This window comes from Erithacus rubecula (assembly GCF_903797595.1).
Source record: "Erithacus rubecula genome assembly, chromosome: 3".
Classification (NCBI taxonomy): domain Eukaryota; kingdom Metazoa; phylum Chordata; class Aves; order Passeriformes; family Muscicapidae; genus Erithacus; species Erithacus rubecula.
In genome coordinates, this window is record NC_136689.1 from 7,563,745 (window position 1) to 7,580,275 (window position 16,531).

At 36.9% G+C, this 16,531-nt stretch overlaps 1 protein-coding gene across 5 annotated transcripts in view; it reads left to right on the plus strand.

Moving 5' to 3' along the window:
• Positions 1-16,531, plus strand: part of RBM33 (RNA binding motif protein 33) — a 97,780-nt gene that overhangs the window by 35,069 nt on the left and 46,180 nt on the right. For 3 of the 5 annotated variants that reach the window (XM_079300299.1, XM_079300300.1, XM_079300302.1), the window contains exons 9-10: positions 1,542-1,698; positions 6,784-6,842. In XM_079300299.1, coding sequence (XP_079156425.1) covers positions 1,542-1,698; positions 6,784-6,842 — 216 coding nt within the window. Of the gene's footprint in view, positions 1-1,391; positions 1,699-6,783; positions 6,843-16,531 lie in introns of all 5 variants that reach the window. The other 2 variants (XM_079300298.1, XM_079300301.1) reach the window with 1 other exon arrangement.

Here is a 16,531-nt window from a genome sequence, read left to right on the forward strand (position 1 = left end):
GCTTCTTGGGTTCTGTCAAAGTAATTTTTTTTGCTGATACTTCTTTAAAAAAATCTATTTGCATGTAATCTGTGCTACTATGGAGGTAACTAAAATCCTAGGACAGTAATTCAGCACTTCACTACTAGATAAGTTATTATTTTGGGATTTCAAGTGAAATTTAGCTTTGTTACTACTTTCATTTTCTCTGCTGTGCTTTGTATCACAATATAAAAGTCTTTACATTTTCCATCAAAAAAAGCTTACAAAGGCCAAGACCAAGCAGCAAGTGATCAGGAAGTTAACACTTATTTTTGTTCACTGTCATAACATATACTGGAAGTTGAGATTGTAGAACAAGTCTGTGCATGTCTTTACAGGACAAGGTCATCTGTGTTAAACAGAGATGATTTTTTCCAAGATCAGTAAGTAGGTGCTGGTCACTGGCAGGGATTGGTGGATATCTTGAGAGCCCTGCAGTAGTACATTCTGTGCTTTTTAAGCAGTGGAGGTTGAATAATTGTTTTTCTGTTTTGCTGCAGTCCTTGGAAGCTATTTTGATTTTAAATGTAAATATTATTGTGTTCATCACAGTATCTTGTGCATACTATGTAGCTGCTTTGCTTTATATGTGCTGCTGCTGAAAGAAACAATGTCACACCTTTGTTGCTTAAAGGTTGCCTCTTTGGGTATCTTCTTGCACTGCCATTTGGAAGTTACTGAGGTCTAGTAACAGTGACTTGGGAAGCAGAAGAATGTCTCTAAAAAGAGACATAGTATTTTTTTATTAGCACTGATTTTCGCCATTTGTTTGTGAGAGTTAAGCAGCAAGAGACTTTCTTCTATGTTTGGAAAGATACCCTCGAAAGGTATTTTCAAATGAGTGCCTTTCTTCAAGCAGAATGGATAGGTGTGCTGCACTGATATTGAAGAGTATTTGGATTTGTGCTGCACTGATATCTGAATTTGTATTTTGACTTGTTCTAGTGCTAAATCTGTTGTCTCAGAGAGGCTGTTCTATACATGAGAGAAGGTAGTGGATTTGTTTTGATCCTAGGACTCAGATTTCTAGTGATCTTCACATAACCCTTACTGCAGTTAATAACACTGACATATGCAAAACCCTGACATGAAACTAGAGAGTTTCACTGTTAAAAATGAGTGAATGTGTGTGCATTCCCTGTGCTTCTTTGCTATTTGCTGTCCCCTTCTTCATGTGAATGTTTTTGATTGCTCCTTTGCTTTTCTGTGCTGGTGGTTTTTAGTGGTTCCAGTTGATTATAGGGAAAAGAAGTTTCTCTGTTCATAATTGGCCTTAATTGTTCTCCAGAGATGTCTTGGTTTTGTGCTCATTTATGTCAGGATATTTTAACTTTAAAGCCTAGTGACTCTGTTCTTTTGTCTGACTTTAGACTCACTCACAGAGGTTAATTCCAACACACCAGCAACCTGTTATGAGTCTGTTCCAGCAGCAACAGCAGCAGCAGCAACAACAACAACAGCAACAGCAGCAGCAACAACAGCAGCAGCAGCAACAGTTACAATCTCTGCTTCCTTTACAGCATCAGCATCATTCTTCTCCTCCTCCAGGGCTACATATGCCCCCTCAGATAGAAACACCTCGAATAATGATGACTCCTCCTCCAGTGACACCTCAGCAACCGAAGAACATACACATAAATCCTCATTTCAAGGGGACAGTAGTGACGCCTGTGCAAGGTGAGCTTTCAGAGCAGCTTCCCAGTCATGCAAGCGTGACTCATCTCATTCTTTGCCAGAGATGGAACAATTTGTTTGTTTATCACTTCATGGAAATGTGCTTCAGGCTGCTGTTTTTTTTCTTGAAGCTTGAAACAAATGTTTTGCCTGAAGTAAGACATTATGTTGTTGGACTGTGACCAACTGAACAAGCAAAGCCTTTTCATCTTTTATCATGTTTGCTATTCTAATGTAAAACCTGAGAAGAGCAGTAAAAGTGAGAAGTGAAAAGAGGATGTGATTTTTCAAAAAACAATAATTGTCAATTTTCAAAACTAGGAAAGTACTACAATTGGTGAATTTCCCAGGACCATCTACTCGTTTTGGTGAGAGGGTACTGAGGTACTCCTTGCAATGTAATTGCTTTGTGGAAGATACCAGTTGCTGTCCTTATTTCACAAGATGCTTGCCCTCAATTCTCCTTTCACAGACTCACTTATGTAATTGTTTTGATTTGCAAATATGCACATAGGTTTTTTCTCTAAGTTAGCACAAACAATTGGACTACACTTCTGAGGGTAGCTCTCAGCAAAGCTGTTCATGTTACTGATTATTTAGAAAGTGTTTAATCCCAAAGAGGGTTAGAAAAAGAGAGACCTGCTTATGCTTAGTTCTGACTACGCTGGGACAAGAAAAACTAAATAAATATTTATGCATATTTACCATTAGGTTTTCTGTATTTTCTCCTCCTCCATGTCAGCAGAACTCCTAGCCAGTGCTATCTTTGCTTTGTTGATTTGACCAATGAAAAGTAGGGATTTGGCAGGGTAAAATATTGTCAGTATACGAAGGTCTGTGCTTCTCACAGATGGCTTTGTAGTAGCTGGTCAGAGAGCTTATTTTGCTTTTCCCTGTGGTGCTTCCCACCAAATCATGCATCAGGACAGATTATCTGGAAACACTCCAAAAGAACCTTTACTTGTGGATTTGTACCTTCTGTGCATTTTTCTAGTACTACCAAAGCAAGTTACTGTTTAATAAGAGGTAAAAATTGCTTTTAGACAATTCTAGATGCTTTTTCTCTGTCCCTGTGAAACAGTATCAGATCTTTTCTATGTAGGTAAGCAAATGTGATTGTAATCCTGGAAATGGCTTCTGAGGGTTTGTGTTTTGCCTAATGTCAAAAGTGTCGTGGTGTATTTTCTTTCTTCTGTTTGAGGAGGGTTTTTTTCACATTACTGGGCAGCTTTAGGCTCTTCTCAGCTTTACCACTATGTCTGTGTCACTGTAGCTATTGGAGGTCTCTTGATTGCTCTTGTTCATAGTCTGTTTTTCAGTCTTCATGCACATCCTCATTTCCAGAAAGTTGTGTACCTCCTGCAGATTAGGAAATCTTCGGTATTGAATTTGTAAGGAGGAAATGTGCACATTCATTTCTTGACTTGTAAAAGTGCAGATGTTCTCTTAGACTGAGCAGCCCTGGATAATGAGTGGTCGATTGTTGAATGGTGTTAAAACCTGCATTCAGCAAGGACATTCTTTGCTCTGTGTATTGATGGCAGCTGCTTCTTATGAAATCCCTTTGTGCCATTCATTTTACTGAAAGAATCCTTGGCAAGACTACTGAATTTTTCTGCTAATAGGTGTGCAGCATACTATTAAATACAATGTTTTAAGTCACTGTAGAAATTTTATCTTCTTGATTAGAGTGTTGGAAACTAAGTTTTCTGCAGTGACTGAAAGTAGTGGCCATCTCAGTCTTAATCTGGATGTTACATAAAAGTAAACGTACACATAAGGAAAATGTATTGGAAATTAGCATAATTGTAAAGTTTTCAATGATATTTGCATATTAAGGTGAATTTTAAAGCAGTCACTGCAGGCAAATGGTAGATAGAAATTCCAGTTTAGGGAGTGCTGTTCCAAACTTCCTCTTAAAAAGTCTTCCTTTAATCTATCTACTTGAAGCCCCAGTAGGCAAAGACTGGTTTTTGACAACAAAAGGATGTGTTTCACTTGGAGCATCATTTCTTTCAGGATAACTGGAAGGATGAAAGATCAGATTAACTTTGTGTTGTGATGATGTCCTGCCCCTTCTTGGCTGAACATATTTCCAGATACATGAGGGGCTTTACACATTGGAGAATACAGTCAGATAGGTGCAAAGTTTATTGGGATTCTTTTGTTGGAAATGTGATGCCTGGAAGCTAAAAATGCCATGTCTGGAAGTGCATGATATGCACACTTAGGTTCTGGCAATTTTAATGGTGTGCTGTCATGTTTTAGTGTAGACTGGCATTTTTTCCTCTCTAATTTTATGGCAGGATAAAGCTCACACACTTCTAATTGTCAGCACCAGGGACACTTTTCTTAACCGTAGATGATAGAAATACAGTTTTTAAACATCTTTTTGGTTTGAGTTAGTCTTGAAATACATCGATTGTATCAGTATTTTCTAAAATAGACTCAAACTCCTGTAAATTGTTACAAAATTTTCATGCGAATAAAATACCATGTATAGGAGCTCTGGTTGAGAACTACTTCAGCCTGAAAAGGAGAAGAAGCACTGCTGAGGAATCCTATCATTGGCTTAGTCCTTTGATGTTTCAAAGGCAAATCTCTTCACAGTAGCCACCATCTCCCTGCCCAGCCTTGAATTCTGATTTGGAAAAATAGTTACTTTCAAGTCTGTTTTGTTTCAAACGAATTGGTACTATTTTTAGTCGTTGAAGCTTCATAAATGATTAAGGACTTGGTCTATAAAGCCTCTAAAAAATGAGCCTCTGTGGATACCTGCTGCAGGTACTGTGCAGTTGGTCTTCAGCTGTGCCTCCTGTAGCATTTGAATCCCATATCTTTTAGCTTTTCTCATAGTTTTCTCTTTGTGTCCTGTTCTACAAATTAGTTTTGAATTGTAGGTAGTAATTTTTGCTGAATGTGTGTCCAAACTTGGGTATGATCAATTTATTAGTGCTGAAGGACTGTACACAGATGTGCTATGAAATACTGATTTAATCTGTGATAATAGGTGTTGCATTTTTTCTCCTTAAATGTTTATACCACATATAACTATTTCAGGGATACTGTGGTGCTGCCAAAATTGACATGAACTAATGAGCAGTTTATGGCAGCTCAGTATGCCATTTACCTTTTGAAAATTGTTTGGTGTCTTGGGAAAAATCACATTGTAATTCTCCTGAATAATCAGTGTGGGAATTGCTTCTTCATCTTTTCAAGTATAGCATTGGAATTTATAGCAATTTAAGAAGCAATTTAATTTTCTTAAAATAGTGTCTTACACCATGCTGTGTCTTATTTTTTAAACATACTTTTCACACCTATGGAATATTTGCCATCAAAAAAATGAGGGTTTGAGAATTCTTTGCTTCTTAAGGAAGTGTCCAAGGATTGAAAGGGCACAGAGTTTGAACTACTATCTTCCATGAGTATGAAATTAATTTGTTTAAAATATATAAATATATGACTACTTCTGGAAGCATGATACTGAAATAGACTCTAGTGCTCTGTTCAGTTGACTTTTCTCTCCATTTCCCACCTTATGCTGTTTTTCTCAGTGCCTCTTTGACCTGTAACACCTGAACTATTTTAGGACTAGGTCTGTCAAGAGCATCCTATCAGTTTTTTTTTCCATGTGGCCATGGCTGTTTGATACCGACAGATGTTTGTTAGAAGCCAAGATGAAACTATTCCAGTCATTTTCTCGTGTAATGTGATACAAAGTTTGCCCACAGTCCTCCCGTGCTGAAAGACTGCTGCAATTAGTTTACCCCATCAGTCTCTGAACCAGCAAACCACAAGTACTTAAGAAAAGTGGATAGAAGCCAGACATGGACATGAACTGAAAAAAGACCCCCACTAATGCATTAGTTCATGTGCCTTGGTTACCAAGGGAAAAGGGATTTTGGAGGCATCTTAGCAAACCTCTTTGTTGGAAAATGCACCCAACTTTTCTCTCAAACTAGCAGCATTTCTTAATATCTTTCCTGCTCTGTAACACAGTAGCTGTCTGCAAAGTCAGTGTTTAACCCTGCCTGGAAAATGTTTCCGTATCACTTTCAGAACTGCTAAAACAAACTGGAGAAGAAACTTACTAAAAGCTTTTAGTAAATGAGCAAACACTTTGCGTGGTTTGAAATGCTTTATTTAATTTCTCTAGGCCTTCTGTTTAACATGGAAATGTTAAATGTTTTTAACCACTTAGACAACTCTGATGGGAAATAAAAAGTGCACTGGAAAATGGGAAAGCTGTCTTTACACATTGTATTCAGATTCGAATATAGGTTCAGTTCCCAAGGTGATCCAGCTGTAGCACTTTGTGCATTTTTGCCATAACATTAAATGAATGTTTTGGGAAACAGCTTTTTATGACTAGCCTTTCAAAGTGCAGGATTTGTAAGGACAAATCATTAATGTTCATCCCCCTGAAGTACTAGTCTTGGAGGTTATTTTTTCAGGAAAGGTCTCCTAATTCTTCTTGGTATCTCTGTGCAATCCCAGTCATCTGAGATCAGCAGTTCTGTGATCACAGTTACCCACACCACTGCTGGTGGCAAGGCCAGACTAAGTAGTTTTTGTGTGCTGTTAATTGCAGCTGCCTGCCTCATTTTCCCCTCATGAGCAGTGGTTTTATACCAGTTAGTGTCTCTCATATTCATGCTTCTTGTGTGGCTTGGTGGTGAGACTGGGAGATGCCTAGGAAATGTTGAGTGGCGTGAAGTTGAGAAGGCAAATTAATCATGTACCCTTCTATTTGAAACATGAAATTATTGTTAGTGTCTCTGTCAGCTTTGTCTAAGAGATGTCTTTGGCTGAATAACTATTCTAGTTTGCCTTCCTGCAACAAGGAGCAATTTAATTCTGGAAAATGCAGAACTAAATTATGTAAATTAACTAGGAGAAGCTTAATTGCCCTGTTGCATGTTGCAGGGGAGGGAACGGTTGCTCGAAGTTAATTGTAGGAACTGTGACATGTGAGAGGAAAAGTAGCAGATTTTAAAAATGGCTTTTTATTGCAACTCCTTTTGGAAATAACTACAACAACTGTTAGGTAAAACAAATGGTGTTAAAAGGTGTTTCTTGTTTCAGTGCCCTTGCTGCCAGTTCCTGCCCAACCAAGACCTGCTGTAGGACCCCAGAGATTTCCTGTGAGTAGCAGCTGTTTCTTCTTTTCTGATATGGATGAGCATACATTTGCAAGGAAATATTAATATAGCAAATAAAAGCTGTTCTAGTGAAATATAATTTTAAGGATTTGTAAATATTGACAATACACTCTGCAGTTGAAAATGTTTGTTAAAAGCTTAAGGTCAATGGATTTTTGAGAGTAGAATTAATTCTGTTTAACTGTAAAATTGTTGAACCAGTCTCTCCAGTGGGAAAGGCATGAATGCATCTTGTCTTAAGGAATATGGGCTTCATTTTATTACTCGACTCTTTCTGTATAAATAGAATTCTTATTTTATTTGATATAATAAAAGGCTATTTGAAATAATCCCTAAGCTTAAAAAGCAGTAATATGTATTATTGTAAAATGCAGCAATCATTTTTATCATTACTAAAGGTATTTCAACAGCCTGATCTTTTTTTATATAAAAAAAAACCAGGCATTGCATGATCTTTCTTTCTTTTATGTTGCTAATTTTGAAAACAAACAAGACACTTAGCTGCTTCACTAGGCTAATTTCACTTCATAGTTTTTTAACTCCATGAATGGAAAGAGAGTGCATGCTTCTGGAACTTCTATCATCATTTCAGTTTTGTTATCCTAAATTTCTAGTGAAGTGCTTAGCAGAGTATTAAAATAAGCAAATTACCTAGGATGCAATATTACCTGAAATATTTTCAAGTAAAAACCTGTATATTATGCTTCCCAAATATACATAAAACACAAAAACTGCCTTGTTGATGTGTGTGGTGTTGAGGGAGGAAAATATATGTCTGAACTTCTGTGTATTATCACAAAGTAAATTACTGACATAGAGATCAGATGTGCTGGAAAGAAGTAGATTTCAGAAACCTGCTGTGACTTTTGATTGCCCAGTATGGACCTACTTTTTAATGCAGAATATTTTACATACAGGATGTATAACTGAGGAATTGTGATATCTGGATTTTGCAGAGAAACAGTCTTTACATTGCTGCATTCCTTCTGTGACATCTTAAAAAATTAAGCTGAAACCTACAGTTTCATTAAGTAATTTCATGTTACATTTTATCTTCAGTGAAATATTTCTGAGCTTTTTAAAATTAAAAATAATGTGATTTTTAGAGGGAATAGTTTTCTTCAGCCTTTAGAACCTTATTTACATTTTGAAAGTAATTTTAATTGTTATTTTTATGAAAACAAGTGTCTTCCATTTGTTTTTCTTTGATACTAAGTTGATTCACCAATAAACACAATTTGGGATGGAAAAGAAGTTAAAGGATAAGGGATATCTGTAAAGACATTGTAATTGGCATCTTTGAAGTGTGTTTACATCAGTGTAGAAAAATCGGAAATTAATTTTTTTTTTTAATTGAGTGCGAAATTAGATTTTAGTTCTGTTCACTTTTGGGGTTGCAAGTTGAGAGAAGTATTGCAAACCTAACTAACCTGTATGCAGCAGTTTTTAAAAGGGAATAAAGGAAATGGAACATTTTTGGTAGGACTCTTGCTCCTTTTGCCTGGAGGAAAAACTTGACTGCTTGCTGCCTTTTTTATTTATATAAGCAATGCACCAGATAAGAGCCAGTGTAATTAAATTTTCATTAAGAGGAGGAGAAGGATCTGGCACTGTCATTTGGTTACCCTGGCTGGTTGTTTTTTTACTTCAGCAGTAACATGCTGCATGACCCTGAGAAACTTGTTTCATCTTTCCATAGCTCACTGAGTTATAAAGTGGACTTCCCTTATGGAGTACTTTATAAATTTTGCATAGGTTATCAGTCATATTAGGATTAGGAATTAAGTGTCACTGTGTACATATCTCATGTTTGTTTTATTAAATGTAGTATGTTAGCTCTTGAGCTGAAGACAAATTTACTTTCTGACTAAGGTTTCATCTTGCAGAACTACCTTTTTTGCTGTTACATGTCAGATGCCTTTGTGTTATTATAATTCACTTGTTTATGTATAAATGTTGATTTAAAGCAATGCAGCCATAGTTAGACAATTTTGACATGCCTTTTGAAAAAGATCAAAGACTTACTCCAGACTACATACAGTTCATTCTGCTTTTTCTTCATTGTGTAAAGAATCTCTGGATATACAATAACTTGCATGTGCTCTTGTTTTCAGGATTGCATAATCAAAGGATAATAGTTAACTGATTTTTCTGATTGCTTTGCTCCTAAAAGATAATGGGGTTAGAACTAAATATTTGCAGTCTGCTTTCCCCTTGAACTTTGAACTGGATGGTTTCTTTTGCCTGAACATGGCAGAGGTGGAAACATGAGAAGTAATTAAATTCTTGCAAGAAGAGACCAGATGTGGGCAATGCCATAACTGAAGGAAAAATTTGTTCCTGACTTTCTATCTAATGTAGGAGAGAATCCTCTCAGTGCAAAGTGAGCTCCAAATATAGGAAGAACTTCAATCAGAGCTAATCAATTGGCAGTCATAAATCTATTGGAAACCAGGTGTTGTTAATTTAGGGCTGATGAAATGACTTGTAACCATGTAATGGTTAATTCTTACAACCTTCTGCAGAAGGATGTAATTGAAGGGTTGAACAAAGTTGTAATGAGCATGTTAACATATGGTGTGAGACCTAAATTATAGGAAATAATGTAGTGCTGTGTCAGGCTGGTGTTGATCAGGACTGAACCTGCTTACAGTGGGGGCTGATTAAATTCCCTTAACCTTGGATCTCAATTTTAATATTTCAGGGTAGAGCTCATGGTTCAATTATTTCTTTCTTAAAACTTAACTCCTGGAATGTTTAGAGAGGGAGTACTGGAAAAGATGCAAGGGAATGAATCTGTGTTGCCTACCAGAGTTACTTTAACACTTACAGTAATCTTGATTGCTGGATTCAAGTTGGTTTATCTGTTACTGTGTCAGCATTTGAGGTGACTTGGTGTGAATGGTTTTTCAAGGGTATGTGCAACTGATAAGGACTGAATGAATGGTGGATGTGAGGTGTCCCAACTGAGAAACATGGTGAACTTGTGGGATCAGGGAGTTGAGGATGTGAGTTCTGTTTGTCTGAATTGTACAGTACTCGTGGCTGTAGCTCACAGTAATCCAGTCTTCAGGCATGGTTTGAATTAACCTGGACCTGTGCAAGTGCCAAGTGCATGTTTTCTTTAAACAGTTTCAAGAATAGATTAAATAATCTCTTTGGCAGAGTCCTTCTGCTGGTCTGGCTTTATCATCTGCCTTTGCTTTGAGGTGGTTAAGAGGCCTTTTCCAGAGTTCCTGTCCCAGTGTCACAGTTGGTATTTCACAATGATCTGCTCTGGGGACTGATCCATTTGAAGGAATGTCACTGAAGACTTTATTCACTTTATTCACAGATTGCTGTTACGGGTCTCCTGAACTTTTCATGTGTTTTCTGACCAATTTACTCATTCTTGTGGATGCTTCAGTGAAGTGAAAGGAGCTGGAGGGTTTTATATTACACAAGAGGGACCACTATGATTCCTGTCCTTCATCCAGTGTTTGTTATTTGGGCTAATTTCTCTTTAAATTCCTATGTTCTGTAAAGACAGATGGGGTAAAACAAGAGAAGAGAAAAATAAATAGAAAATGGAAGAGGTATTTCTAAACACTTCATATTATATCAAGGCTGCTGCTAGCTGACTATTTTCAGAGCATTAATGAGTATGAAGCTGGAAATTAAGGAATGAAAAAATCTGGATCATCAACTTATCTGAGTCCACCAGCACATTCCATGTCTAAAATACTTCAATGTTTGCCTGAAGAAAAATATAAAAAAGCTTCAAACATTATTTATTTAACTTAATGAACACTGAAGTAATCATACTGCATGACACAGGTGCAGTATTTTATGGACATACAGAAGTGAAAGAAGTGTTGTCATGCCCACATTGAGATGGATAGTAGCAGAGGGAAGATGTCAGTGTTCTTCAGCCAGGAATTGTGAGGTATCCTTAGCATCCAGATTTGTGGCTGGAGTGTGGGGCATTTGGAGAGAAGAGGAGGCTGCAGAGAACCTGCATCCCACTGCTAAAGGCAGAAGAGAGGGATTCCTCAGGTCTGAGATGATTCCCCTCTGTCCCTCCTCTGAAGCTGCTGCAGGGAGAGCAGAGCCTGTTAATGGAGCTGTATGCCTTTGGCCAGGAAAACTTTCAGGAACCTGGGATAAACTCTCATTTAGCTGTTGTCCTTAAGCTATCACCTTGGGTGTGATGTGAACTGGGCAGGTGTCCAGCCCACAAACACCTTTAATCAACTTGAGTTGCAGAGATGAAGTTGGGAACAGTCTGAAGTGGCACCAAGCACAAGATGAAGTGGCATCAGTGTCTATTTGACTAATTTGTGCCAGAAAGGCTTTGCTGTTTTTTAATGTACAAATCTTTTCTCTTTTGATGGGACACCTTAGTGCACTGGAAGGGGTGTCTCAGATAACTTTTGGTTTCATGTCTGAAGAAGCTAAATTGTAAAACATATATTATGTCTTAGTATTTTTAAGACTTTATTAGGGGTAATTTATCCATAGGCCCTTGTGACTAGCCTATGTTGTTTATCTTTTTTATTCCCAGGAGTTTGGAAATTATTTGTTTTTGAAACTTAGAACTTGTTTTTAAAATAATCTTTATCTCAAATACATTTTTTTCCCTTAAACAGGAAATACCTTAACTTTTTTCTTGTTCTCATTTAACATGCTTCCATTTGATCTCCAGCACATTAGGTGGTATCTCAAATGGATGCTGTGAAAGGTAGTTGATTAGTTTTGATTAATTTTTTGCACCATTTCTGGAAACAATAGTTTTATTTCTGAGCTTTCAAGTGTTCTTTGTGTTCCAGACACTGTTTTTAAACACTTCTTTACAATTTAATCTGTGAGGGATTTTTAAACAGGTGACCAGTCATTGCTCAAAACAGAGGTTGCTGTCCTTCATGGCCAATTGCTTGAAACATTTGTTTTAAAAACCCAATGTATTAGTGCTGTACAAATTAATTATAAAAGATACATTAGAATACAGCTTACTTTTTTTTTCCCAGGTGATCCTTGGACTGACATGGATCACACCACCATCATTTCATCAAGTATGGGTTGGCTTAATGGTGTTACAGCAGGCCTGTGTCTGTGGCACCACCTCTTAGAGGATATAGAAGCAGGAATTTCCAGTGCTTTTGAAAACAAAACTCCTGGCAAAAGTGTTTGCTGTGAGTTATGGGAAATGCAAATAGGGAGGAAATTTTCCCCCCATTGTTTCAAATTCAATCATGAGTTGCTACTTGAGTAAGGGGTTTTTAGCAATTATTATTTATGTGGGCTTATATTCTGCAGTACTCATAGTAAGGAAAAATTATAAACAGTCCTGCATCTGACCACAGGCAGTCATTTAAAACTGGTATTTGCTAACCAGTACACAGTACATGTTTGCAGCTGTATGTATGGAGACAAACTGTTAATGGAAATAAGAAGCCAGTTGTGAAAATGATTCTCTTACTTCCTCACAATTATTTTGCTTTAGCTATGGCTTCACTATAATGAGTAGCAGTAAATGAAATTTTCCCTCTATCGCTGTGTAGTAGTGGCAGATCACAGGTAGTGTAGAAAGCATTTTGTTTTCATTTAACAGAATACATGGTATCAGGTGGTGTTGATTGACATTTCTTGGATACTGCTTTACACAGCATTTCATGCAAATCATGTTTGAATGAGACTGCTGCATCAAATTACATTTCTTTCAGATTATAGCCCTTGCAGATGTGAGATGTGAGGGCTTGTTCAGCAGCTAGCAAAAGGCTTTGGTTTTTAACAGGTACTGTTCTCACAACTTGACTGCAAAGCTCTGTAATTATAGCACTTAAGATAGTGAAGGAATGATGGGCACTTTCTCTTATCAGATCTATAAGTAGTAGCAAGCAAATGCAGCATGAGATCGCTCCAGCTGTCAAGTATTGTCAGGCTGCCATAGAGGGAATGCAGTTTAAAATGCAGGTGACATAATACCCAACATCCTCCATTTGCTAGTGGGCTTCTGATTAATCACGATTACCATACATTATCATACCATCAAATTTAATCATATCAATGAATTCCCATCTGCAGGAGGAGCAGCAGCAGCTAAACATGATGGTAACAGCTATTAAATAAGAGAGAAATGGCTGGTATCTAAATGCAGTAACCCTTTAACTTGTCATGTTGGCTCCAGTGTGCATGTGCTCTGTAGACAGTCAAATGGAGCAGAAAACTTGTGCATTTATATTTTGTACTTACTGCCAGTTATCTTTCTGTTAGGTGATTGCTGTTTAGCACAGCCTAAGAAAACCAGTATTGTAGATTTTTTTTTTTTTTTTTTACACTGTGTTAATGGCAGTAAATCTCAGCTAAGTATCTGCTAAACACAGAATCACAGAATGGCTGAGGATGAGGGGACCTTTGGAGGTCACCTGTCCATCCCTCTGCTCAAGCAGGGCCACCTGAAGCCAGCTGCCCAGGACCATGTGTGGATGGCTTTTGAATATTTCCAAGCATGGTGCAAGTGCTCAGGCACCCTCACAGTAACAAAGTTTTTTTATAGGTTGTACTTTGGTTTTTCTATATTTCTGTGAATGAAATGTGAAGCTTAAAAAAAAAAAGAAACACTTTAAGCAAAGTGCATTTTTTTATCCATGCAAAGAGGAGAAAAGTATTATGCATATGCTATTCTGCCATTAATTAAACACTGTTAAAGAGTTACTTTGCAAAAATCAAGACTTGTAAAGAAATCCAATTAAAATATGCAGTCTGCTGAATATAATACAGTAAGAGTAATCTAGAGCTTAACCAGTGAATAGAGAACTAAAATGTATCTATTATAATACTAGAGAGTATTACATGATAGTAATCTTAAGCTATTTCACTGAGATGAGAAAATGGACTTTTAAAATAGAACTCAGTACATTTGTGTCATCACAATACGAAAAAGAATAAATTTATAAACTGGTGTTTATTCACCTTCTGTGCCTTCAGTTCTTGGGAATTCTTTAGAATGTGAAAATGCTTACTTTTGTTATAAAGCAGTAAGTCACTACTGTTACAATCAAATAAGGCAAATCAGAGAGTTATTAGGTGTTGACTATAGGATACCCAAAAATGATTAAAATGTTCTGGCCTTTTAACCCAATGCATAAATAACACCTGCAGGCATACTGGGGACTCTTGAGTATATAAAGTTCTGACATCAATGTGATTGTCAAGTCAGAGATGTGCAGAACACCTCAAAAATGAGATTCCCTAACAGAACTAAAGATCATCAATCCAGCAATTTGATTACTGAATAATCAGGTCCTTTTCATAGTCCAGGTAAGCAGCAGTTCTCTTTTTTGTTTTCTATAAAGCTGTCTGCTTCTTAACTTTTTCTGTAGCAGCCTGACTATTTTTTGTTAAAGGGAGAAGTATTATCCCCAGGTCACACTGAAGTTCTCAGATTGTTTTTAAATAAATTGTAACTGCAACTTCAAGCTTGGAGTGTGATGTAGAAATCTTGAATTTGATATTCATAATCCAGTTTAGTTGTAGCCTCAAGAATTGTTAGTGAATTGCAGACCACCAAGACACACGTAAACATCATGATAATATTTCTGTGGGGCAGTTTCTGCAAAGTCCAAGGGAAAGGTCTTATCTCATTAGTTCTGACAAGAGGAGTTCCTGATTTTTTACACATCCATAAAACTGTTAGCTTTCAGCACAAAAACTATGCTGGAGGATTTGACTTCTACTAAATGATTATGAAATCCCCATCTTTCAAGGGAGAGTTAATTGTTCTAAATGATACTAATGTTTTCTCCCCAATTTGTTTGTATTGTGCTTAATCTTAAAAGTTAGAGCGCACTGTACAAAAATAGTTATGCACTCTTCTACACCCCACTCCTGCAGAAGATTGCAAACTTAAGTGAAACTGAATCTTCTAGATGAATTAGTTTAAGAATTTAATGTTAAAGATACTCCTTAGGTTTGTGATTTGAGAGGTTTGGGTTTACTTTTCCTTCAGTCTGTGCAAGTTGCAGCAGCTTGTCTGTCCCACTGTTTCTCAGTATGGTCTGTCTGCTGGGGGCACTCTTCCTTCATCCATATAGATGGATGGGAGTGTGGGGTTTTTGCACATTCAGCACTTTCAATTAGGAGTTTAAATCTGGAGTTGGGATCTTGTTACCAGTACATTTTCTGTGTCTGTATTCTATTAAGGACTCTCTGAAGCAGAAGTTCTCCTGTGAAGTGGTTGCTTATGGGCCTGTCTTCTTTGTTGCTTCTCTTAGAAACAGCATTTGCAATATGAATCTGTTTGTGCTGGATGTATTATGGGGATGCCCTGAAACTTGCTGAAAAGGGACACTTTTAGTATAAAATAGTTCTCATTTTTATCTTTAGTCTTCTGAACAGTTAGAGATTGTCAGTCTGCTGGCAATCTCTCTCTGTATTGCCTGCGTCACTTATTTTAGCTGTTTGATCATGAGTTGGCTTAAATAACAGAGGATTCCATGCCTTTCTTTCTTTGCTTTTACTGATTTACCATGTTGGCTGAGTTCTGTTTTGCTACCCTAAACAGTGAAATAGGGCATTGATTTCTCTTATAGATGATCTGTACTTCTGCCTAAGTCTCCCAGCACTCTTCCTTATCTCTTGGAGTTGTGTAGTGTCAAAGAGGAGCTTGTCCAAGTTGTGTGGTACATTTTAATATTAAAATTTCTTTCAGTTCAGTTGAAAATATCAAGCCATTCTCTCTGACTCAGTCTGCCTGCCAGGATATGTGCAGTCCACAGACTTGAATCAGTGCTTGGCTATCTGTGTACAATCTTCCCTCAGAAATTATATTCTAACAACTTTGAAAAGACTCGTATATGTGTAACATAAAAGTGTTGTCTGGACTGTAGTGGGTACTCTGAACTTTTTTGTCCATGATTGGCGTGAATTCAAGGTGTGCCTTTTGTATTAGGTGATCTTACCCTAGATCTTTTGAGAAAACCATGGTGTTTGCTGGGCTTAGTTCACCTTGATGGACTTATGTGATTGCCATAGACATCAGAGGAACAATAGTGATCATTGAAGCTGTATTTAAAGAGTATCAAAAATCATTGTATAATAATAAATTTCCATGAGTCATTCCTTTCTGTATGCTGTGCAAACTAAAACTATATACTGTGAAACTTGAAGATCCATGTTTTGTGGAAGATACTGATACATATTTCTACTTGTAAATTTTTGAACCTTATCCAAGATATATGAACTGGGTTTCCTACACAAGAGGATAAAAAGTCAGTTCCTTGCACAGAAGATAGGTAGTTTAGGAAAGCTTTTTGAAAAGTCTGGGGGCTGCTGAAATAAGAGGATTAACATCTTGTGACAGATGGCTATAGTTTTAATTGTCATAGGTTATAGTGGTCATTATTCTTTGCATTTAAACCATATAAGAAGAATTAACTGAGTGGCCCTGCTTAACTGTCAATGGGGTTCTCCTAGCTCTTTGCATTTTAAGTGAGATTAATAAATGAAAACATGTTGTACAGGCAGGGTGTATTTTATTGAAAGATTCATGAAGTTTCAATGACATTGTTAAGGTATTTAATTAGTCTCATGAAAAAAGTAGAGTGACCCTTTTAGAGAAGCTGATAAATCATATAATAGCTGTTAGATCCTCTTTATTCCTTGCTTTATAAGATTAACTTTGTGCTAAGCAA